Below are 24,094 nucleotides of genomic sequence, written 5' to 3'. Positions count from 1 at the left end.
GGGTCTACCCCCCCAGAGGCTGTCGAAGAGAAGAGGACAGCATGGGGGTCAAACCACCTCAAACCCCCCCGGCCCCTCACGGGGCTCGAGTACCTGGGAGTGGCTTTGGTCTCCCGGGCAAGTACGACATCTCCCAACACAACACACACAACAACCCGTTTTTTCTACACCGAGAAATGACTCCCCGGCTGTCATTTCTCGACGACTTCTTCTAGCCGGGGACATTGAGAGCAATCCAGGACCCACCAACAAATACGTATGTCCAACATGCTCAAAACCTATCATGTCGAGCCGACAGACAAAGGGTTCAGTTCAGTGCAATTCCTGCAAGAACTGGACCCATTACACCTACACAACACTTGCATCCAGAAAACATCACACAGACACCTGGACCTGCTCCTTCCCCCAACCCATCAACCCCCCTTCCAATCCTACTCCTACTTCCTTCACACCTCCACAGCCAAACCCACCAACCCTTCCCACACCATCCAGTCCCCCAACTCCTCCCATTCCAACCCATCCTAATCCACCTCAACCCTTACCTCCATCACAACCTCCTCCTACCCCTTCCCCTCCACCCACACCACCTCCCCCCTCGTGCTGCAGCAGCCAACACACATCACACACACAGCATAAACATCCTTCAGTTAAACATAGATGGCATAAACACTAAAAAACATGAACTCACACAGTTCATCAAACAACAGAACATACACATTGCCATCTTACAAGAAACAAAACTACACAGAGCACAGAAAACACCGACATTTCATAACTTCACCACCATTCGACAAGACCGGGCCGATGGCGGTGGCGGTGGTCACCCTGATACACATATCCATTAACTTTGCAGATACCAGTGCACACACAAAGTCACTTCTCCCCCCACATGACACCACAACAGAAATACGGTCAATTAAAATACGCACTGGTAACAAATCACACATAACAATCGCTAACACATACATTCCCCCCCAATCATCCCCCACAGTACCACACAATTACTCTCCACACATACACCACATCACTAACATACCCAACATCATCCTGGGTGGTGATTTCAACGCCAAGTCTTCGGCCTGGCATGTCAGCAACCCTGACACAGACAGAGGGCTGGTACTACAATCCTAGACAGATCATCTTTTCATACTAAACAGTCTAGACCAACATACCCATATCCCACACCAAGCCCTCTTCCTCCCATCATCTCCAGACATCACCTTCTGCTCCCCAAACCTCGCCCCCATTACATCATGGAGAGTGGTCAAAACCCTAGGTTCTGATCACCTCCCAATCATCATCACTACCAAAACCAGAATCACCCCAGCTGGCCACAAACACACATACACTAATTATAAGAGAGCCAACTGGGAGGCCTTTGTAACTGTAACAGAACAACATCTCGAAACACTAAACAGTACACCCATCACAAACATCAACACAGCTGTGCACACTTTCAATACAATTATACAAAACGCAGACAAAAGACACATCCCTGGAGGCAACAGAAAGAGACACAGCCCCAACTTCACACCAGAAATTCAAGGCCTCATCAGACAATGGGACACACTACGACACTCCCCAACATCCCATACACAAGACACCATACAACAAATACAAGAACTCAACACTGAAATAAACAATGAAATATCAGAACAGCAAACACTAAACTGGAAAAATTACCTTCAAACACTTGACCACAAAACAAACATCAGCAAACTCTACAAAACTCTAAACAGCTTCGCACTTTCCAACAGCAACACCACACAATCACACGCTGCCATCACAACAGACACCATACCCTCAAACAGACAACAAGCAAACACTCTCATCAATCACTTTTCACAAGTCAGCCATCTAAACCCCCATCCCGAAGACCGATGTATCATCCGACGTAAGAGACAGTTCCCCACAGACCCAGACTATGCACCTTTCACTTACAACCAGACGAAGCACATCATTAACAACCTCAAGCACTCATCTGCCTGTGGACCAGACAACATAAGCAACATTCACCTTAAACACGTAGGACCACAAGGCATACAAGCACTCACCAACATATCAAACTACAGCTACTCACACAACATAATACCCAACATCTGGAAGCATGGCAATATCATCACTCTCCCTAAACCCAACAAAGACCCCACGTTACCCTCCTCACATCACCCCATCACACTCCTCTGCACCCCCTCTAAAGTCACTGAACAAGTGGTACAACAACTAGTCACATCTCACATTCCCCTAGCCCAGTCACAACATGGTTTTAGGCCACTACACTCCACAAACACCCTTCTTACAGACCTTACACAGAGAGTTTTTGATGGCATGAATTCAGCTAGGCCACCACACAGAACACTCCTAATCACACTAGACATTAACAAAGCTTTTGATGCCATCCCCCACCACTACCTCGCAAACAATATACTCAACACAAACATGCACAATAACACAAAAAGATGGCTGGCAAACTACTTAGCAGGCAGTTGTGCACACATAACATTTGCTGGTCAGTCTTCTAACATCAGAAACTTCACACGGCATCCCCCAAGGATCTGTTTTGTCCCCTACACTCTTTAACCTATACATGCACGACATACCCACACCCCACACACCACAGATACACATAGCTTCCTATGATGATGATATAACACTTACATGCATGCACCAAAATGCAAACACAGCTGCACACATCATTCAACCTTACCTCAACACACTACACGAATGGTTCACCACAAACAGGCTCAAAATAGCCCCAGCCAAATCTACAGTGACTCTTCTCACAAACTGGACAGCAGAACACAGTCACATCCCACACCTCACCATAAACAACACCCCTACCACATACACACACACACCAAAAATCCTTGTTGTAACATACAATACATCAATGTCATTTAAACAACACATCACAAATGTTAAAAATAAAATAACACCAAGACTCAATGATTTGAGGTCACTTGCCCATACAACATTTGGACACAACAAAGAATCTACTACCACAATTTACAAGCAATACATACGTTCAGTGATAAATTATGGAAGCCCTGCCTGGGCTTCTAACCTCACCAAAACACACTACAACACTCTACAGACCATACAGACCAATGCCCTAAAAATAATCACAGGCTGCACAGCTGCTACACCCACAGACCACCTACATCAAGAAACCAAAGTCCTCAAAGTCAAGGATCACCTAGACATGAGAGGCACGCAGTTTCTTGCTGCAGCCTCCACAAACCCACAACATCCACTAAAGTATGTGGCAGCACATCCACCCACACCAAGGAACATCAAAACAACACCCAGCACACGATACCATACACAAATACTGTCATCTCTCACCCCTCGCCCACCTCAGACCAGCTTCCAGAATCATGTCCACACTCAGATCACTCGCCGCTCCTTTCAGTCACTTAAAGACAACACACAGCTGCATGCACGGCCTCCTGACATCCACCCTTCTGAATCTTATCTTCCTCGTGAGGACAGGGTCCACCTGGCCAGGCTGAGATGTGGGCACCATCCAGCCCTCTACCAGAAGAGGCTGGATGACTCTGTTGCTGATGCCTGTCCAGGATGCAACACAGCACCCCATACTATTAAGCACATTATGGAAGACTGCATTGCACACAATCACTTACGCCAACAACACAACATACACTTTTTGAGAGCGCTGTGGGAAAGCCCGGTCTCGGCCATGGCCTTCCTAAGGGACTTGGGGCTGTTTGGCCAGACTGCCTAGGGAACAACTACTACTGCTACTACCTTCTTTATGATGATGATGATGATCTTGTCTTTTGTCTCAAAAGTACCAACACACTCAACGGAATTCACTAGCACTTGATGAACTTTTACACTCGAATAGTTACAAGAATTATGTCTTTGAGTCGTTCGGGTGAAGCGGTAGTAATTAAACCCTGTAGTCGTCTTTCATAATGCCACTCTCAGTATCATAGCTTTTTGAAAAGACTAGGCCTTTAGCTGTCTCCTAAAAGATTGAGCAAAAGTGTACTACTGTAGATTATGGATAATGGCAGTTATGTAATGTAGGGGCCACATAAGAAAATGGCCAATTAGAGAAAGATGACTGACGAACAGTTCCTGGCTCCTCAAAGCACAAAGGATCATCTTCACTCTGCAGAGTTGCACCTCTGCATCCCAATGAAAGTTTTAACATTTCTGTAAGATACATCAGTTCACCAGACATAAGAACCTTGAAAGTCATACGACATAGTTTATACAGTCATGCTTCATTTTGCAAGTTCTCGTTATGTGATAAGCTGCTACAACAATAATTCAAAAGTTATACCCAGTTTCGTTATGACATTAAAAAATTTATCTCAGTTTCACTAAAAGAATTTTTTAGACAGCTGCCTCCGAGAATCTTGCGTGGACTTGGTGATGCACGCAAGACGCCCAGTGTTTACAATCACTGTGATCGTCTGGGTTTCATTCTATTATGTGCATTAAAGGCACTGACATACCATTACTATTGCCAGATATCAATGCAACATGGTGATGCACGCAAGACGCCCAGTGTTTACAATCACTGTGATCGTTTGCGTTTCATTCTATTATGTGCATTAAAGGCACTGACATACCATTACTATTGCCAGATATCAGTGCAAATGCTTAACAAATAGTGCAGTGTGCGATATTAAGTTAAGTAATACCTTTTTGTATGTGGAATACTGAAACGTGTGACTTGGAATTCATGTTCACCGTATGCAACAACCATCCCTTTGATGGGGATTTAGTCAGCTGTGTTAGGCAAGATGGCAGCCCAGTGTTTACCTTTGTTCTGCCTTTCATTCCATTTTGTGCAGTAAAGACCACCAAAACACCATTGCTATTGCCAAGTAACAGCACAGTGTGTGATAGCAAGTGATACGTACCATTTTGTGTGGAGTAATCATCCAGACCCTCTAGCTGTCCCTCAGCCTCAGGGAGGACCCTTTGTGACTACTCATACCAGCCCATGACAAACTTCAGGTGGGTGTTTTTTTTTTTTTTTTCAAGGTTTTGTGGTCAAGGTCACACTCCCTAACCCTATTGAGCCCATGTTGTATTGACCTTGTAATGTGATAAGTAGTTGTGCAATAGGTCTTCACTTGATGCAGCCCTATCACGTAACGAGGCTGAACTGTATTCTGTTCTAGCACTTACTCGGAGCCAGTGCAACTCAGTTTGAAATGAGGTAATAGGAGCCTTGCAATATTAATATTGGAGGAAACAAACGTGATGAGAGAGAGTGTAGAAACATGAAAAGGGATAGATACATTTGGATAGATACGAAAGAGAGAGTAGAAACAAGCAAGTGGATAGATTCATTTGGAGAGATACAAGAGAGAGAGAGAGAGTTGAAACAGAAGAAAAGGAAGAGATGGATTTGGGGAGGGACATGAGAGAGAGAAAGAGGGGAGAGATGCATTTGGAGAGATAGGTATTGGAGGGGAAGGCAGTGTAGAAGAATCAAGAAAAGATTAGGATTTCTATTTTTATGACCTAGAACAACTTGTACAGCACCCTGCCCATGTCCCTGACTATCCTGGAGAGAGCTTCAACATGACCTTTGCCTTACAACTAATCCTTCTGCTTATGCTGTTACTCTTTTCTCTCTGTTGGGCTCCTCCAGTCACAACCTTATTACCTTAACCTGTCCTGTCACACAGTAAGGCCTGTGGACCCTCCCAAGAAGTGGCAGCTTTGGCACTTTGGAACTGCTGATTGTGAGGTCTTCAGGCAGTACTGTCTTGACTTTCCTTGAAATGATCATTGCTTCCATGGTCGAGAGCCATCTGGGTTCGCCTTACTCTTTACAGAGGTTACAGTATTCTCTCAGGCATGGAAGCATACATTCCTTTCTCTTACCCTGTGATTCATGCAAAAAACAGAGTTTTATCACACTTGTTCTAAGGTTGTCCACAACAAGGAGAGGGCCTTCAAAAGGTACTGGAGCCAACTCACCCCTAAATCTCATCTTTTTTATGTTTCTGCCTGGAATCATGCTAAGTCTGTCCGTTGCATTGCTAAAACTAATTTCATTCATCCTAAATGCTCTGAACTCTCCAACTCAAATTCTTTCCACTCCTTCTGACACCTTGCCAAAAACCTTTCTATCAACTTTACCTCATCATCCTTCCCTCCTCTTTTCCACTGTGATGATTCTGTAACTTTTTTGTACTGATAAAGCAGAATTCTTCACTCAAACTTTCTCCTTTAGTTCCACCATAGACAGTTCTGGTGCTGTTCCTCCATCACTTCCCTCATCTGACTTCCTCATGGCTGACATTAAATTTCTTCAATTGATGTGTTTTCTGCAATCACTGGCCTCAGTACTACCAGGGCATATGGGTCTGATGGGGTCCCTCCCGTTGTCATCAAGAACTGTGCATTTGTGCCCACACCTTACCTAGGTAAACTCTTTCGTGCTTGTGTGTCAGCTTGTACTTTTCCATCTTGCTGGAAGTTTTTTCTCATTCAGTCCACCCCAAAGAAGAGTGACCATTCCCAGCCCTTGAACTATCACTCAGTTGCTTTAACATCCTGTATTTCTGAACTTTTAAACTTTTCTTAATAAAAAAATTGTAAAGCACATTTCCTATCATAGCCTTCTTTCTGATTGTCAGTATGGGTTCTGCCAGGGAAGCTTCACTGGCAATCTTCTCACCTTCCATTCAAACTCCTGGTCGTCCTCCTTTCGCAACTTTGGCAAAAGCTTTGCCCCTGCACAGGATGTCGCAAAGGCTTTCAATCGAGTCTGACATGAATCTTTTATTTCCAAACTTCCCTTTTACAGTTTCTGTCCATCTGTCTTTGCCTTCATCTCTAGCTTCCTTTCTGGTTGTTCTATACCTGCTGTTGTAAATGACCACTGTTCTTCTCCTAGGGCTATCAGTAGTGGTGTTCTTCAAGATGCTGTCCTGTCACCAACTCTCTTCTATTCATCAATGACCTTCTAAGTGTACGTCTAACTTTACTTACCCATATGCTGATGACTCCACCCTTCACCTTTCCATCTGCTTCCCTCAGCATCCATCTCAGTAGTTACTTCAACAAACAGGTGATGAAACTGTGGCACACTTAATATCTGATTTGGTTCATATCTGTGATTGGGGTAAAAGTAATCTTGTTTTTAATGCATCAAAAACTCAAAACTTTTGATCTGTCAAAATCTACCACAGGAATATCCTCTAATTTTTAACATTGTCCAACCCAATCTTGCATCATCTTTGACCATGCATGGGGTTCATACCCTTGGGATTTATCCTGGAAAGATCCTATTACCTCTCTTGTAAAATATGCTTCAAAGAGAGTAGGTGTGCTAAGCCTACTCCATGCCTTCTTTACCCCTGCACAGTTGTTGACTTTATACACTGGTTTTCTTCACCCCTGTGTAGAGTACTACTCTCAGGTGTAGGGGGGCACCCCACATATAGCTCTTCTCAACAAGGTGGAGTCAAAAGCTTTTCATCTCATTAACTCTCCTCCTCCTCCTTTTTTTTTCTTCTTTTTTTACCTTCAACCTCTGTCTCTTCACCACACTGTTGCACTTTCATCTTCAGTGGTCACTGCTCCTCTGAACTGTCTGCATGTTTCCCTCTACCACTATGGTGGGCACATAGCACCCGTCTAGCAACAATCTCTCATCATCCCTTTTATGTCCATCACTCTAATGGAAGAGTTAACTGTTACTCCCAGTCCTTCATGTGTATGCAACAGGTCAGCCCTGGAACTGTCTTCTACTATCTGTATTTCCTACTGCCTATGACATCCAGTCTTTTAAACATAGTGTAACCAGGCATCTTAAATTGAAGAGATTTTGAATTTGGCTCTTTTATCTTTTTTTTTTTTCTTGGAACATTTTGAGGGCTTCTAGCCTTTGATTCCTTCTTCCTTGCATGAAAAAAAAGGTGAATGGTTAAGAATGTAGGGGTGCAGTATGGAAGTTGAGGAAGAAAACTTGAGGGCTTGAATGGGTTTGATAAGGTATTTTTATTTTACAGATGCATCTGACAAGGGATAGCACTAGTGGTAGGTGGTGGCAACCATCATCCACTCACTTAATGTAGTGCTGCCTACTTCTTCCTTAGCCTGAATCATTCTTTGTCTGTGCCTGCCCTCCTCTCTTCCTATTTCTCCCATCTTTCATGTCACATCTTATTGCTTTTCTTTCCTTTACGGGTGGCTTTACATTGAGTGACAAGCCAAATGGTTTCCTGTAAGCCAAGATACCATTTACAACACTGGGTGGTAACCATATAACCAAACCATACATGCTCCCTACGTGTCAGCAGGTGGGTTTTTGGAGGGTTAGTGCCCCTCCCTGTAAAACAAATAACTCAAAGTCAAATGGCCACCCCTTTTGGGATTGTGGTGTTTGGCAATAGATAGATAGATAGATAGATTTTTTAGCTTGTTCTTTACTCGGTAGGTAATAGTGAGCTGGCAGTTTTAATATTGCAGGTCTGTAAAGGGCAGATGTAGGGTTTAATTTGTACTGAGAGTACTGTACTGTAGATTTAGTACTCTTGCATAAGACTACCAGTGTAATATAAAACAATCTTGCATTTGCCAACATGGTAGCAGTACACCATGCAGAATGAGATTACCCAGTCTGTGCACAGTTCCATCTGTTGATTAGTTTTCATTTTCGTTTTCGTTTTTGAAGGCTCCAACATGCTTGCATGCGTCGGCCTTGGTCACATAATGGCAGCTCCTCATGCTGCTTGATCTCTAGCAGCTTCCCTATTTAGTCCCTTAACCCTGAGGTCACACTCAGTGACCTCATCCCAGGTCTTTTTTGGTCTGCCTCTCACTACCCTACCCCCAGCATTAACACTTATCACTTTCTGCACCCATTTATCATCCCCCATCCTCTCCACATGCCCAAACCATCTCAATCTACTTCTCCTCATCACAGCACCAATACACTCCAGTCCCATCCTACCTCTCAACTCTTCCATTGTAAACCTAGCCCCCCCAGGCCTTGCACTCAAGGACGCACTGCACATCCAGCCAATCATTTGCCATTTCTGTATGTTTGACCCCACGAATATCCTCTTCCTTTGCTGCCCAGGTCTCACTGCCGTACAACATTTCACTCCTAACACATGCCGCATACAAAGATCCCTTAGCACGGAGGGAGAGTCCTCTCAGTGTCAGGAGAGGCAACAGCTCCCAGAACTTCTTCCAGCTACTCCTCACTTTAGCCCCACATCCGGCACATAGCCCAACATGTCTCCCAAGTAACAAAGCTCATCCACACACTCAAGAAACTCACAAGGAAGTTCAGTCCTTTCGCATCTGGCAGTCTCTATATGCTCTCCCTGACACATTAGGGAAAATACAGGCCAGTGGAGCTGATGCCATGCAGCCCAAAAACAAGAGGCATAATGCCTTCTTCCAAAGATATGAAGCATAATAAAAAAAAAAGTCATTTAATACATTAATATGAAACACAAAGTGTGCCTGGCTTGTTTGTTAGGTGGAACCTTATATCTTTGAAGGCTTAAATGTTAAGTGTTCTGGTCAACCATTAATTCATTCAAAACTAACTTCACTACCACCTCTTCCATTCCACCGTTACAGACCCCCAATGGAAATCTAGCAAGTGACCCACATGGAAAAGCCAACCTTCATGTTGACATTTTTTCAACAAACTTAACCCTAAATACAGAAAATCACAATATTCCTGTACTTGATTTTGATTCCCCACAAATACCACCTTTCATGATTCACACCAGATATGTACAAGCTGTATTACAGAATCTCTCAGCAGACAAAGCTACTGGTCCAGATGAAATTCCTTCAGTAGTACGTAAAAATTGCTCCTCAGTGTTGGCTCCTGTATTAGCAAAATTTTTCCGCTTATTTATCCGTACCTCAATTTTTCCAGCTTCTTGGAAAGAAGCAAATTTCCATCCTGTTCCTAAAAAGGGGGCAACTTCTGATCCATCAAACTATAGACCAATTGCAATAACTTCCATTCTTGGTAAAGTTTTTGAGACACTAATGAACAGACACATAGTCAAGCATCTAGAAATCAGTAAATTAATTAATGATTGGCAATATGGATTTAGACAAGAATGTTCAACTGTAGATATTCTTTGCCTTCTTACCCACGAGCTTAACAAAACAATAGACCAACACGGTGAAACACACACAGTAGCACTTGATATTTCAAAAGCATTTGATAGAGTATGGCACCAGGCCTTATTGTCTAAGATGTCACACTATGGCCTTGCATCACTGGTTCCTCTAATTTCATCATACCTTCTTAATAGAAAAATACGGGTCATGGTAGATGGAATTTATTATCATTTTCATTCCATAAATGTTGGCGTACCTCAGGGATCAGTTTTGGTGCCAACCCTCTTTCTCATTCATATTAATGACCTCTTATCTGTTACGCACAACCCAATACACTCTTATGCTGATGACTCGACCCTTCATAGTTCTTTCACATTTAGTACCTCCTTTACACAATTTGATATTGTAATTTCCCAAGTAAACACAGCAATTTCTCTGAACCAGAACCTTTCTAAAATTAATCATTGGGGACAAAAATAATCTGGTCTTATTTAATGCTCAGAAAACTAAATACATTAATTTCTCCAACAGAAAGAATCCCACAAACTCTCACATAATTTTAAATGATGTCAATATTCCCATATCTACTACAATTGATATCCTAGGTGTCACTCTAAACCCCAACCTAAGCTGAACAGCTTATGTTAAATCCCTTGCTAAAAATGCTTCTAAAAAACTGGGACTTATGTACAGGGTTCGTGAGTTCTTCACTGACGAGCAGATGGCCACAATATACAAAAGTCATGTGCGTTCTCAGATCGAATACTGTTCACCACTGTGGAGAGGATGTGGAGTGGTTGCATTGAGGCAGTTGGACAAAATTCATAATAAAGCCATTAGATCAATCAATAATCCTGCCATAATGCTGCTCCGTTATCAGTACATATAGATGTTGCCTCTTGAGCATTATTTTATCGATATTTTTACTGTAAGTGCTCTGACGAACTGGCTTCAATTGTGCCACCCCTTCACATTTTCCCCTGAAATACTTGGGCACCTGGGAGCACCCATGAACTCACACTCTCTCCCCCGCAATGCAGAACCTCTGCTTATCAAAATTCATTTATCCCCAGAACTACAACTCTCTGGAATTCACTTCCTAGGAGTTACTTCCGACATACATTTAATCCACTCGAATTTAAATCCAATTGTTATAAGTATTTTATGAATGGAGGATGCCTTTAGGCACATGGACTTTTTTTTTTTTTTCTTTGTTTTTCCTTCCTACATTCATTAAAAAAAAAAAAAAAAAAAAAATTTGATTGGATGCATAGCTTGTAGCACGGGATATTCCTTGTATAGTTCTGTTCATATGTTTTTGTTTTCTTGTTTTTGGATTCATTGCATCTTGGTTTGCAGTGAAAAATGGTTATGATGATACAAACTCACATATTATTAAAAAACAAATGTTTCATTAAATTTGCATCTTAGCATGATTTACGAACATTAACCCTTTTTTTTCCGTTATATTTCATGGAGGTACAGAAATCTCATATTGGATACCTTTAAAAGGGTTTCTGGGGCCCTACTGTAAATCACAAACGTATGTAAGTAACCATATACAATATGTGTACAACAGAAATACTGATATTATTTATGGGTATTGTTCTTGCAGCAAATAATCATCAGAGGCCTTGGGTAAATAGTCATTCCTGGCAACACCATCACTACCAACACCCCTTCACTTTAGGAAGAATGTCTACCAGTCATCTCCTCTCAGTACCAATGGCCACTGAAACATCACTTTTACCTCTTTGGCCATTTCCTGACACCACAATAAAGGAGTGCCATGTTCGCCTGTACTCAACCAAGCCTCCCCCATTGTCTCAGAGCTCTGTAGGTGAGTATGACTGTAAATTACTTTTAATTAATGTGTTTTCCCATGCATAGCACTTGTAGAAATATTTTTGGTGTGTCTGGATCATTAAATTATATGGAAGATATTACTATTCTTCTAGAATTTAATATTACTGAAAATATGGGGCTGGAACTTGTAGCACTCTCAATTTTCAGGAGGTCTGAGTTTTGTTGGGAACATGCAGCTATGGTTTTGCATTGTTAACTCTTGCCAGGCTTATTCCATGTAAGGGAGTTTACCACCACTGAGTCTTTGTTTTATAACTAATGTAGACTTTACCTCATATGAGGCTTGCAACATGGTCCATGTACAGTAGACCATCATTGTGCCTTATATAAAGTCTGTAGCTTGGCAAGGGTTATTGGGTTAAATACTAATTGGGAGTACTGAGTATATCATTTCTTTGTATTATTTATTAAATCATGGTGGTAGGTGGGGCACCCATCATCCTCTTACTTGATGTAGTGCTGTTTACTTCTGCCTTCATCTCTGTCTGTCTGTCTCTGTCTCTCTCTCTCTCTCTCTCTTTCCCTTTTCCCATCCTTCCTGTCACTCTTTATTATTTTTCCATTCACACCAGGTAGCCCTACACTGAGTGATACCCAAGTAGCCAAGTAATGGGGTGATGTGCAGCCTACAATGTTGCCCCTGTTAACTGGGTGGAGAGATACAAATACAGCATCCACTCAGGAACTAAACCTCCACACTAATCCCTGTTCCTTGCTTTGATGAGGCCCTATCAGCTGCATGGGAACATTGATTTACTGCATGGGATGGCCTTGCATTAGTGGTTGCTGACCTGTGGTTGATGGGTCTGCTCAATTAAACAGACTTGGATAGCATAACAACAACAGCAATAGCTTTAATTGAAGCATTGTGTACAAGAATGTGACCTCAGCTAATTGTTGATGAGAACTTCAGCCTCTCCATAGCCCTCAGCCTCCCATCTCACCATGGATTATGTTTCTAAAGTTAGTTCCTAATCCTTTGTTGGCACCTAGACATGAAATGGGAATAACAATCCTCATATCTCTGGGGTTTTAATACCAAGGAAGTATACTTTCTTAATCATTGTGATCATTGCTGCCAATATGCCTGCTGACTTCTACACTACTGATATTATTACCCAGTATGTGTGGTTGGTGGGGACACTTACCATCCACTCACTCAATGTAGTGCTGCTCTTGGGTGCCATCCCTTTCCTCTCTTCCTTCTTTCCATTCTTCCTCTTCTGTCTTTCTTTCCTTCATTCTTTCCACTTCCTTCTCTGTGCAAATCACTCTACACTCAGTGACAAGCCAAATGGTTTCCTGTACACCAGGAAACCATTTACTACATGAGGTGGTAGCCATATAACCAAAGTCTGGCACCTGGTGGTTTAGTGGAGTACAGTATTAAGGCACCCCAGTTGGATTGAGCTGGTGCAGGTTTATATTCAAGGGGTGTTTGGGGTTCACTGCTTACAAAATGCCACTCGGGTATGAGTGAGGCTGATCACTCTCATCTCAGATGTCAGGACCAATTTGCCTAGCCCCAGGCTCCTACGCTTCTCATGAGCAACTCTGGATTAGATGATGAATGAATGAATTAAATATATGTTAGAACCAAATCAAGATCATATTTGCCTCTAATAGGTACTTTACAAACTAAGATCGAAAGCAGTTTGTCTCTAAAAATTCTTCTGACTGCCCAGTTTGATTTTCCTGATGCAGGCAAACAAATTGACTGGCATGAGATCATAACTGTCTTTCATTACCAGTAACATGTAATAAAAGGAATGTTTCAGCAGGTCAGTCAGTTTTCATACATTACATCGCAAATCCCACATGATTGTGTGCAACTTGCACTTTAGGAAAAGGGAGGGTAGGCTGATTACATATGAGTCTGGGAGTAACAATAGCCAGATTGACACTTTCCTGGTCAAGAGGGCTGATAGGAGGTTGGTGAAGGATTTTAAGTTACTGGGAGTGAAGAGTGTGTGTAGCAACACAAATTACTGATACATGACATGGTGCTGAAGGAGCAGTAAGGGATAAATTCTATAGTGAGATGAGTAGAGTAGTGGCTGAACAGGGAGCTGGAGACAGAAGTGTTAACCAGGGGACTGCACAATTACCCTTTTTTATCCCACCCCGTGGTGTGCAAAAAACAAAGGGAAAAAAAGCTTTTTCTTTTTTTTTCTTTTTTTATTTTTTTTAAACTTGAAGATAAACATCCAGGGCATCATCTGGTGAAAAGAAAAAAATCTCTCTCTCTCTGTCTTTGCATAGCTCCATGCGTAAGCTTGTGTAGGGGTCGAGTTGTGTACAGTGATGCACGACCAGCATTGCCTGAGCTGTGGCTTGCAATCCGACGCTACCCAGCCTGAGCTGTGGCTCACAATCTATGGGGTAATGAGCAGTACAGAGCTCTCAGGAATAGTCTCTTGAGAGCAAGTGATTAAGTGTGTGGATGGCCAAAGGGCCCTTCAAGTCACAAGGTAACATAGTGGTGGGATGAGGGTGTAGAAGCCACAGTTGTGAAGAAAAGAATACTTTCCAGAAATGGAAATGGGGTAGTAACAGAGAGGAAAACCTTTACTTGGGCTGGCAAGCTCAGGGTCAGAATGTAGGTGTACAGAACAAAATTTCGGTCTCAGGGACTTCAACTCAGTAACCTAAAGAGTACTGAAAGGAAGATTATATTTAAGGTAAACAAATCAGATGAAGAGGGAATATAGAGATACCATAGGGGAGCAGTGTATGAAGAATGATGAAGGAAATGTAGTGGTGGACATTGAGGGTTATTAAAGACATCTGGGGAGAGCATTATAACCATTTGTTGAATGAGGAGTTTGACTGGAACATGGAAGGTCTGGAGTCAGCAGATCCAGTGGATTGTCCTTGGCCTCTGATTGATACCACTGCTGTGAGCAGGGCAGGATGCATTTGGGGAAGGTGGCTGTTCTGTCTGTGTTGAGTGTTGAAATGTTAAAGGCCTCAGGAGATGTAGGAGAGGGTTTAGTTTCTGCTTCATAAATTCACTTGTATATGAGTGTTTTCCCACATGACTGACTGAAGAGTGTGCTTATAAAAGTGTATGAGGGGAAGAGTGATGCCCTGGAAGGAGGAAATTATGGAACCATAAAACTCTTAGATCAGGTAATAAAGGTAATGGAGAGAGTTCTGAAAGGTGTGATAAAGGAAAGAGTGAATGTTGATGAGATGCAGTTTGGGTTTTTGCCAGCCATAGAGACCATTGATGCTGTTTTCATTGTCTGACAGCTTCAGGAAAAAATATATAGAAAAGGGAACTTTACTTTGTTTTTATTGATTTGGAGAAGGCCTTGGACAGATCCCTAGGGTGGTGAAGTGGGCAGTGAGAAAACATACAATTGAGGAGTGGCTGGTTACAGTGATTATGGCTGTTTTTGTGGAGCACCCAGCTGAGAGTGAATGGAAATTTGAGTGATGAGTTTTCTGTGAATGTTGACATGCATCAGGGGTAAGTCTTGAGTCCTGTATTATTTGTCATGGTGCTTAAGGTTTCTCACATGACTTCAGAAATGGACTCCATGGGAAATGTTGTATGGTGATGACTTGATGTTGATTGTGGAGAATGAAAGTGAGGCAGAGGAAGAATTTAGGAAGTGGAGAGTCGGAATGGGGCACAAAGGTTTGAAAGTAAATGTGGATAAAACAGAAGTGATAATATCTAGGTCTGGTGGTGGTACTGTCAGAGCAGAAGGAATGTGGCCATGTGCAGTTTTGCCACAAGAGTGTGGGAAGTAACTCGATCTTGTGAAGTGCTAGTGATAAGTGGATGCATAAGAGAGGTAATGCTATTAGATTTTGGCTGTGAAATAATGCTGATTCGTGTGTACAGTGTGTTGGGGAAAGCATGTACAGTAGGGGCTGTCAGGCATGAAAGGATTGATCTTGCTGGAGAATCTCTTGAGTGTGTGGAGGAGTTTTGTTTGGGGGACATGTAATTGGAGGTGTGGCCGGAGCTAGCTCTGTGACTAGATTAGGGAATGATTGCAGGAAGTTCTAGGAGCTGTTGCCTCTCCTACTGTTGAGAAGGCTCTCCCTCTGTACTAAGGGATCCATGTATGTTTGGAGTGTAATGTTGTATGGTAGTGAGCCCTGGGCAGTAAAGGAAGTGGATATTCATAGGCTCAGATTTATAGAAATGAAGATTGTGGCGTCTGGCAATAGATAGATAGATAGATAGATAGATAGACAATGATTAGATGGATGTGTAATGCATCCTTGAATGCGAGACTTGGGGAGGCTAGGATTTCAGTTGAAGATTTGAGGGGGAGGATGGAACTTAAATGTATTTTTGTTGTAGTGAGGAGGGGTAAATGAAGATGCTTTGGGTATGTTGAGAGGATGGAAGATGACGGTTCGGTGTGGAAGGTGAGAGATTTGAACGTTGAGGGTAGGACTTTAAGAGGCCTACCAAAAAGGACGTGGGACAAGGTCAAAGAGTGTGACCTCAAGGATAAGGGACTGAATAGGAAGCCTGCCAGAGACCGAGCAGCATGAGAGCCATCAGTAGGTGACCAAGGCTGCCGCATGTGAATGATTGTATGTGAAATGGCGACCTTAAACAGTTGGTTAGTACTGTTATTCAAATGATTTTATCAGTGACATCCTTAGCTAGTTACCTGTATTATAATTCATAGTTTTGTGATGTATCATTGAATATGGAAAAGCACAACAGAGTAGCCAGCTTAACCCTTTAAACGCGGATCGTCGCGTTTGTGACGCTCGGCAAAAAGGACATAACGGCAGAGCGTCGCGTTTGCGATTCTAGTAAATTTTGAATAACCGCGGGCAGGCAGGCTCCAGCTGGTATTGTCTATCAGTACCACCACCCTTTAGCTACAATTAGCATACTTTACCTTTGTACTACTGACCTTCGTTGTTGCCAAGTATCGCGTCCCCCCCCCCCCACGGCCCGGCCAGCCTGGCTGTGATACATGGCAGCGCTCTGAGTGCTCAGAACTGTAAATCTGCGCTCTCCTCTCACAAGCAGTTTATGCTAATAGGAAACGCTTGTTTCCCCAGTTATAACACTAGCTTTTTTTCTCACGGTTTGCCCCTGTTTAGCGTCAGATTACCGCAGGCTTTCAAAGTGACATTATGTCGAGTTCTAGCTCTTCCGAGTCAGTGCAAGCGGCCGACAGGAACGAGAATAAAGTGACGAGCGTAAGGCAGAATAAAAAGCGCGCCACGGTGATCTTTTGGGAAGTAATATGATTGAAAATAATGTAGTATACATGTTTTTAGCTGTGAAAATGGAAATGTTTGTTGAGTGACGGGAAGACCGCCGCCGCGCTGCATGTCGGCCGTACGCTTTGTTGATTTTAGCCTTATTTTCAGTGCTTATTGTACAAATACGGATTCCAAACTACCTTTACGTTGTAGTATAAAGTTTACTGTGACAGAATGAGGCTGTGGTAGAGGGGAAACCGGGTTGCTGGAGGTGTGAAAGTGTAGATTTGGTTACCCAACTTTGCAAGTCTCCACAAGTCCTTGGGTAGTCCACAAAGGCTCAACACCTGTCTCTGGAGAAAGCTGAATGTAAGTACTATCTGCTGTACCAAGTATAATGTTCTAGGGTTAATCTCTGATTTTTGGCTAATATTTTCCTACAGGTACTCAGACCGCGATACAACCCCGCCACTCGGGGGGGGTCGTCTGTTCACGGCCGCGTTTAAGGGGTTAATGATACATTTCAAAACCTTGAGGTAGAGGCAGCCCCTGGTCTGTTGTGTATGTATCCTCACAACCTGTAGTTTCTCGCTTCATGATTGACTTATCAGTGATGTTGGAGTTGTACACTTATTACGAGTATTGCTCATGAATTTCTTCCAAAACTGCCACAGATATTGTGATGGGAGGCAGTTCACCTCTTCTACTCAGAATTACAAGGCAATAGCAGATGTGTTGGAGATGTGGTTTGTTAGTCTTTTTTTTTTTTTTTTTTTAATATTTTTAGGTTCATATTTAGACAGTCAGACTGAATGTCAAATTATTATAACTTATTACCTGATGAGTGTGAGTGGTGGTGATGAGTCCACATATGTTAGTGCTGTACACCTCTGGTGGAGCAGCTTTGGTATCCGCCCAGGAGCCAAACCTTATATTTCCCTGCACCTTAATTGGTAAGAACCCCTGTCCAAAGCTTGTGAGGCACTGTCAACCACAAGGGGTTGCAGGATCCCTGCATTATGTACTGTACTTTACCTTTAGGATGGCCCCACAAAAGCAATTTCTTGTCTTTGGTTGATGGATTGGCCAGACAGACTAGGGTGGAGTAACAACAACAACAACTTGATGACTGTACAGCCTCCAGATACTGTGCTTGTATAGTTCAGAGATGGGCAGTGTATCGTCTGGCTTCACCCTCTGTGTGGTGCACTGAACCAATTGATATTATATATACTTAAATTTTTATCAGCAGCCCAGGAAGAATGTGAACAATGGAACACTTTGGTACTGACGTACCAGATTTGGTATTTTGAGCAGTTCCAAGTATATTTGGTATGACTCACTAAATTTGGCACTAAATTCTCAAGTGATACATATCAAAACCTCACTGCATTTGCGAAGAAGATTGCCATGTTTGGTAGCACAGAATTTTGTGAAGAACTTTTCTCATGAGTGAATTCCAGTCACAGATCTCAGCTCCCAGACGAACATTTAGAAAATAATCCAAGAGATGAGACATCAGATATTCCTCCATGACCTGACCAGCTTGCCAAAGGCATCCAAACCTAAGTGAATCATTTAAAAAACATGAGATATTCATCCATAGTCTTCCCAGCTTATCAGAGGCATCCAAACCCAAATGGTAATACTGATAGTTGTCGGTGGGGGCATCCATCTTGCACTGGCTTGATGTGACTCTTCACAGAGTGACAAACCTAATGGTTTCAGGTAATCCAGGAGACCATTTACATCACAGGATGGTAACCACACATCCAAATAATGAGATGTTGTGGAGCTTGCTATGATGCCTTTGTTAACTGGGCAGAGAAACACAAGTGCCTCATCCATCCAGGAACCAAACTAGCACATTTTCCCTGTGCTTTATTGTGGCAAGACCCTGCCTGCCACAAAGGAACGTCGATTCACCACATGGAATGGCCTTGCCAAGGAAGTAACTTGCCTGCCGTTGATGGATCTACTCATCCAGACAGATCAGGGTTACTCTGTTACTATTAAAGTACAATATTACATTAACCCCTCAATGGCCATTGGTCCGGAATTTTACGTGTGCCCCTGGCCGATGCTGGGGCCATTTTCTGAAGTTTCAAAAATTTATTTTTTTCCTTTGCCGTATTGAAGAGGAAGTTCCGACGCACCCAGCAGTGCAAATTTCAGCTTCCTAGACCCATCCTGTGGCGTTCAATCAAACGCGGAAGTTGCGTAAATTTAGTTGGCTGATACTAGTACTTAACCCAAGTACTTGGGTAGTGTGATGAGTAAGGATGGAAGTTTGGAGGATGAAGTTCTTGAAAGGGTACAACAAGGAAGAAAGTTTGCTGGTTCCTTGAAAGCAGTGATAAGAAACAGAGAAGTGAGCATGGAAGTCAAAAAGTTAGTACTGTACATGACAGAATTGTGATACCAACTCTAATGTATGGAAGCAAAGCTTGGACCATGCTGGAGGGACACAAGTCAAGGGTGAGAGCAGTGGACATGAGGTATTTGAGAGGAGAATGTGGAGTCACATGGGGAGACAGACTGACAAATGAGGATGTGAAGGAGTGTTGTGGTGTGGATGTGGATGTGATAGGATGTGTTAGGAGAAACATATTGAGGTGGTTTGGCCATGTGGAGAGGATGGAGAGTGAGAGACTGATAAGGAGAGTGTATGTGAGTGAGGTGGAAGGGGAAAGTGGGAGGGGGAGGCCAAGGATGAGATGGAGGGATGGAGTGGAGAGGTATATGAGGGAGGGGAGTGTGAGCTGGGAGCAGTGAAATGGCGGGGGATAGGGCAACGTGGAGGCGATTTGTTTTTGGTCACCCCGTATGGGATTAAGACATTTGGCAATAGATACAGTAAAAGTCCCTTTATCCAACACCCGATGGTCCGGAAATCCCGATGGTTCAGACTTTTCAACCCAGGGTCATTTTTAGCTTTTTTGGGTACGAAATTGAGATAAAATACGAAAAAAATAGAGAACTATCAAAAAACAGCCGAAAGCGGTGCGCAGAACTATCAATTCTGCACCCAAAGCTTACTCAACAACCCGTGCCAACATTCTGGAGGTTCCAAAGCCTCCTGACTGTATGTTTACCCAGCTGATTGTGCATGTACATTTCGTGCATTGTCTACCGTATTTGCTTGTTCTTTTTTCAGTATTTCACCAGCATGGCTCCTACTACACCACCTACCACTGGTAAGAAGAGGAAGTATGTTACAATTACTATTGGTAAGAAATTAGAAATAATACAACGGCTGGAGAAGGGTGCACTGGTGCAGGACTTAATGTGGGAGTTTAGTGTAGGCCGGTCAACCATTTATGACTGCAAAAATAAATCCAAGGAACTGAGGAAATATGCCGCAAGCAGTCAGTCTATGAAAGCATGTGAGAAAAGGAAAACTCTTAAGAAACCAGCACTGGCACAGTTAGACACAGTTCTTTATAAGGTGTTTTGTGGAAATCGATGTGAGGGCAAGCCTATCAATGGGTTAATGGTTATTGAAAAGGCCAAACAATTCTGTAAGGAAATTGAAGATTGAATGAATGAACATTTTCTGGTATCTTTCTGATAATCCGGACAGTCTGTGGGCTGCTGGAGTCTGGATTAAAGGACTTTTACTGTAGTTAGATAGATACTAGTCACACGTAGGTATTGCAATGAAGCAACATTGCACTTTGTTTTTTTGTTTTTTTTTAACCACAAAACATTGTCAGTGGTGCTGAAAAGGTGTGAAATAACTATGTATGTGTATTTTGAAGTTTATCAGTACATAATATGCGATGATGGAATGTAAAAAATTATATTATTAATTTGTTTTGCATTTTTTGGTGTTTATTGTGTTTATGGTAGTATCGACTTATTTTTGTAGTCTGGGAGTGGAGTTTGTTGGAAAAGGGAAGTGACAGTGTTAGTTTTCAGACCTAAGTGAGATAAACATCATCCCTTGAGTGTACAGGCTGGACAGTGAGGGTTGAATTGCGAGCCAACTTGCCATTCGTACCTCAGACGAGCTTATTAGCAGGAAGGGAAGGAAGGCCGTTTTACTCATGACATCATAACGTCAACACAGAAAACTTTCCTGTTATGCTTTTAAAAGGCAAAGAATATGTAAAATGATTCAAAACAGTGGAACAAACCTAAGCAAATAGGTAAAGATACCAAACAAAAATTAATTTTTCTTTTATTTTCATGTCTTTCTTGTTTATGCCTGTGTTTATTTAAAATTGTAAACAGGGTGGTTGTGTGTGTTTGGCAAGGTAGGAGAAAGATGATATTTTATGTCTGGGTTGAGATAATGGGTGTAACTACGTGTGTTTTGGTATGGCCTCGAGTGAAAAAATTGTACATCCACTCTTCACGGCAGCAGGTGGTGAACTGACAAATGAGGTGTGAGAGCGTGAAATGAAGGTCAGTCTCATGTCCCAGATATACGTGCACTTCCCGAAAGTTTTCACAGTTTTCTACAAGTCGCACTGCATCTATTGATCCAAACCATTACAACAAACCTGAGCAAATGGGTAAAGATACCAAGACAAAAATGTATTTTTCTCATATTGTCATGTCTTTTTTGTTTGTGCCTGTATTATTTCATAATCATAAACAGGGTGGTTGTGTGCATTTTGGAAGGGAGGACAAAGATGATATTTTCTGTCTGAGTTGAGATAATGGGTGTAGTTGTGCTTGTTTAGGCATGGCCAGGAGCGAAAAAATTGAAAATCCACTCATTACACCAGCAGGCTCTGAACTGAATGATGGGATGTATGGGAGTGTAGCGTAGGTCAGTTTGAAGACATTTGTTCACGTCCCCAAAATTTTCACTGTTTTTTATAGGCCTCGCTCAAATGGCGCCTGCGGCCATTTATTGGCTAAACGTCATTCGATGCCAGCAGCCATGGAGGGGTTAATACTGATTGGAATGGAATACTTTTTCATTCATGTTTACTTTTAGTATGAATAATGGGTAATCATCATCATCATCACCATCATCATCATCATATCATCCAGACCTCCTCTTCCTCCTCAGGGTGGGTGAGGTAGGGCCCAGAGAGCCTGAAAAAAACTTGATGGAATGAAATACTACCTAAAGCTTTCCCAGTTGAATGAACCACACTATTCACTCACCATTCAAGGCTCTAACATCCTAGTTCCCTTTGATAGCCAGATAAAAAAATTCATATTCACCAGTCTGACATAGTCAGTCCAACAACTGTCAGGTTAAAAAGGGATGCCAAACTCTGGTCATATACTTCTGCACAAAATTCATCCACCCAGCTCAGTCTCTTGTCAGATCGTGAGCCTCATTAGCTCCTTTACCTCTCACACACACTTTGATCATATCTATCCACTATTTTCAAAGCCTAACCTGTCTTCTCCCACCTTCAGATTCAGTCAAATATACCCTTTTTACCACTCTGTCCACGCTCATTCGCTCAATATGCCTGTACCATACAAGCTTACTCTCTTCAACTGTGGTGTTGACAGACTTCCTTACTTCAGCTCCTTCATGCAAACCTCTTGCAGCCACCAGACTCAGACCTCTGCCTCTTATCAAGAACTTCATAGCACCAGCCACTTTCCATTCCTGTGCCACTCTGTTTTTCACCTTTTTTTTATAATATTTACCTCTTTTCTATCACTGCACCCATGTACTAAAACTCTGACCAGTTCAAGTCTCTCTTCATTCACCATGACATCGCACTGGGAATCATTTCTTTCTACATCCATTACGTTACCTTTATCTGCATTTACCTTCAAAGGCATTGTGCCCACAGACTTATACCAGTATAAAACTTTGCACCAGTCTTCCAAGCTCTTTTCTACCATTTGCAAACAGCACTGCATGGTCTACATATTTCACATTTGAGATACTTCATCCTTTGCCATTCATTACCAACACCATCTTTCTCCATTACTTGTGATTTTTACCTCTTCTTTCATAACACCATCCGTATACCGGTACACATTGAACAACCATGTGGACATCACACAGCCTTGTTTCACACTAACATGTGATGAACCATTTATTTAGATGCCCACCTACAGTACCCTTAATACCCTCTCTACTACCTCTGTAAAGCTCGTAACAGCACTCAGCAGTATACCATCAACACCATATGTATGCAAAACCTTCCACAATCGTTCTCTGTTTACCATATCATACACTTTTTCCAGATCCACAAATATTTTAATGACAGGTTGTCATCGTACTGCAAAGCACCCTCATCTGCATGGGGCTCGAACCCACCTTGCTGCTGCAGATCTATAAAATGTCTGGGACTCAATCCCATCTTGCCATTGTTGGTTTAAAAGATGTATGGCCATCACATAATTGCGACAGTTTTCCTGTTGGATCCACATACCCGACCAATCGTCATGTGAGTGGTATTGAATCTAAATTCTTTGGGTTATGATTGTTGACAAGTTATATGAACAACAGCTTTTAGTAACATTGTACTGTAAAGCCTCACACAGATGAGGGTGCATTGTGGTATGATGTTGCCACAACCTGTCATTGATGTACCAGTATATAATACCTTGTAGTTCTTCTCACAGTCCTCCTCAATCTGTCTCATTGCAGATATTAGATCCACACCTTTACCATTCCTGAAGCCACCCTGTTCCTCACACACCAGGTAATCTGATCCAGTATATCCCATACTTTCTTTCTGATAATTCTTCTGTATACCCATCCGACAACACTCAAGACTTATGTCGTGATAATTTTACACGCACTTCACTAGCCTTTATTCTTGTACAGGGGTACAAGCACAACCTTTTTTGACTCTGCTAGTACATTTTCACTCATCCATGCCCTCATCATCATCATCATCATCATCATCATCATCATCATCATATAATCCTGTGTTGCCCCATGAGGAGCATAGCAGCCCAGGGCTGGGCAAGTTGTTCATGACATTTAGGATGAGAGCGACCAGCC

The 24,094-nt window shown here is 42.4% G+C and overlaps 1 protein-coding gene across 2 annotated transcripts in view; it reads left to right on the top strand.

Moving 5' to 3' along the window:
* LOC145413618 (uncharacterized) overlaps positions 1-24,094 on the top strand; it is a 142,423-nt gene that overhangs the window by 30,988 nt on the left and 87,341 nt on the right. For both annotated transcript variants that reach the window (XM_080283274.1, XM_080283272.1), the window contains exon 3: positions 11,711-11,935. In XM_080283274.1, coding sequence (XP_080139400.1) covers positions 11,711-11,935 — 225 coding nt within the window. The remainder of the gene's footprint in view (positions 1-11,710; positions 11,936-24,094) is intronic.

Source organism: Coenobita brevimanus, chromosome 97, assembly GCF_032717465.1.
Source record: "Coenobita brevimanus isolate Jiangsu-jjx chromosome 97, ASM3271746v2, whole genome shotgun sequence".
NCBI lineage: Eukaryota > Metazoa > Arthropoda > Malacostraca > Decapoda > Coenobitidae > Coenobita > Coenobita brevimanus.
This window is presented reverse-complemented; position numbering and strand designations above follow the sequence as displayed.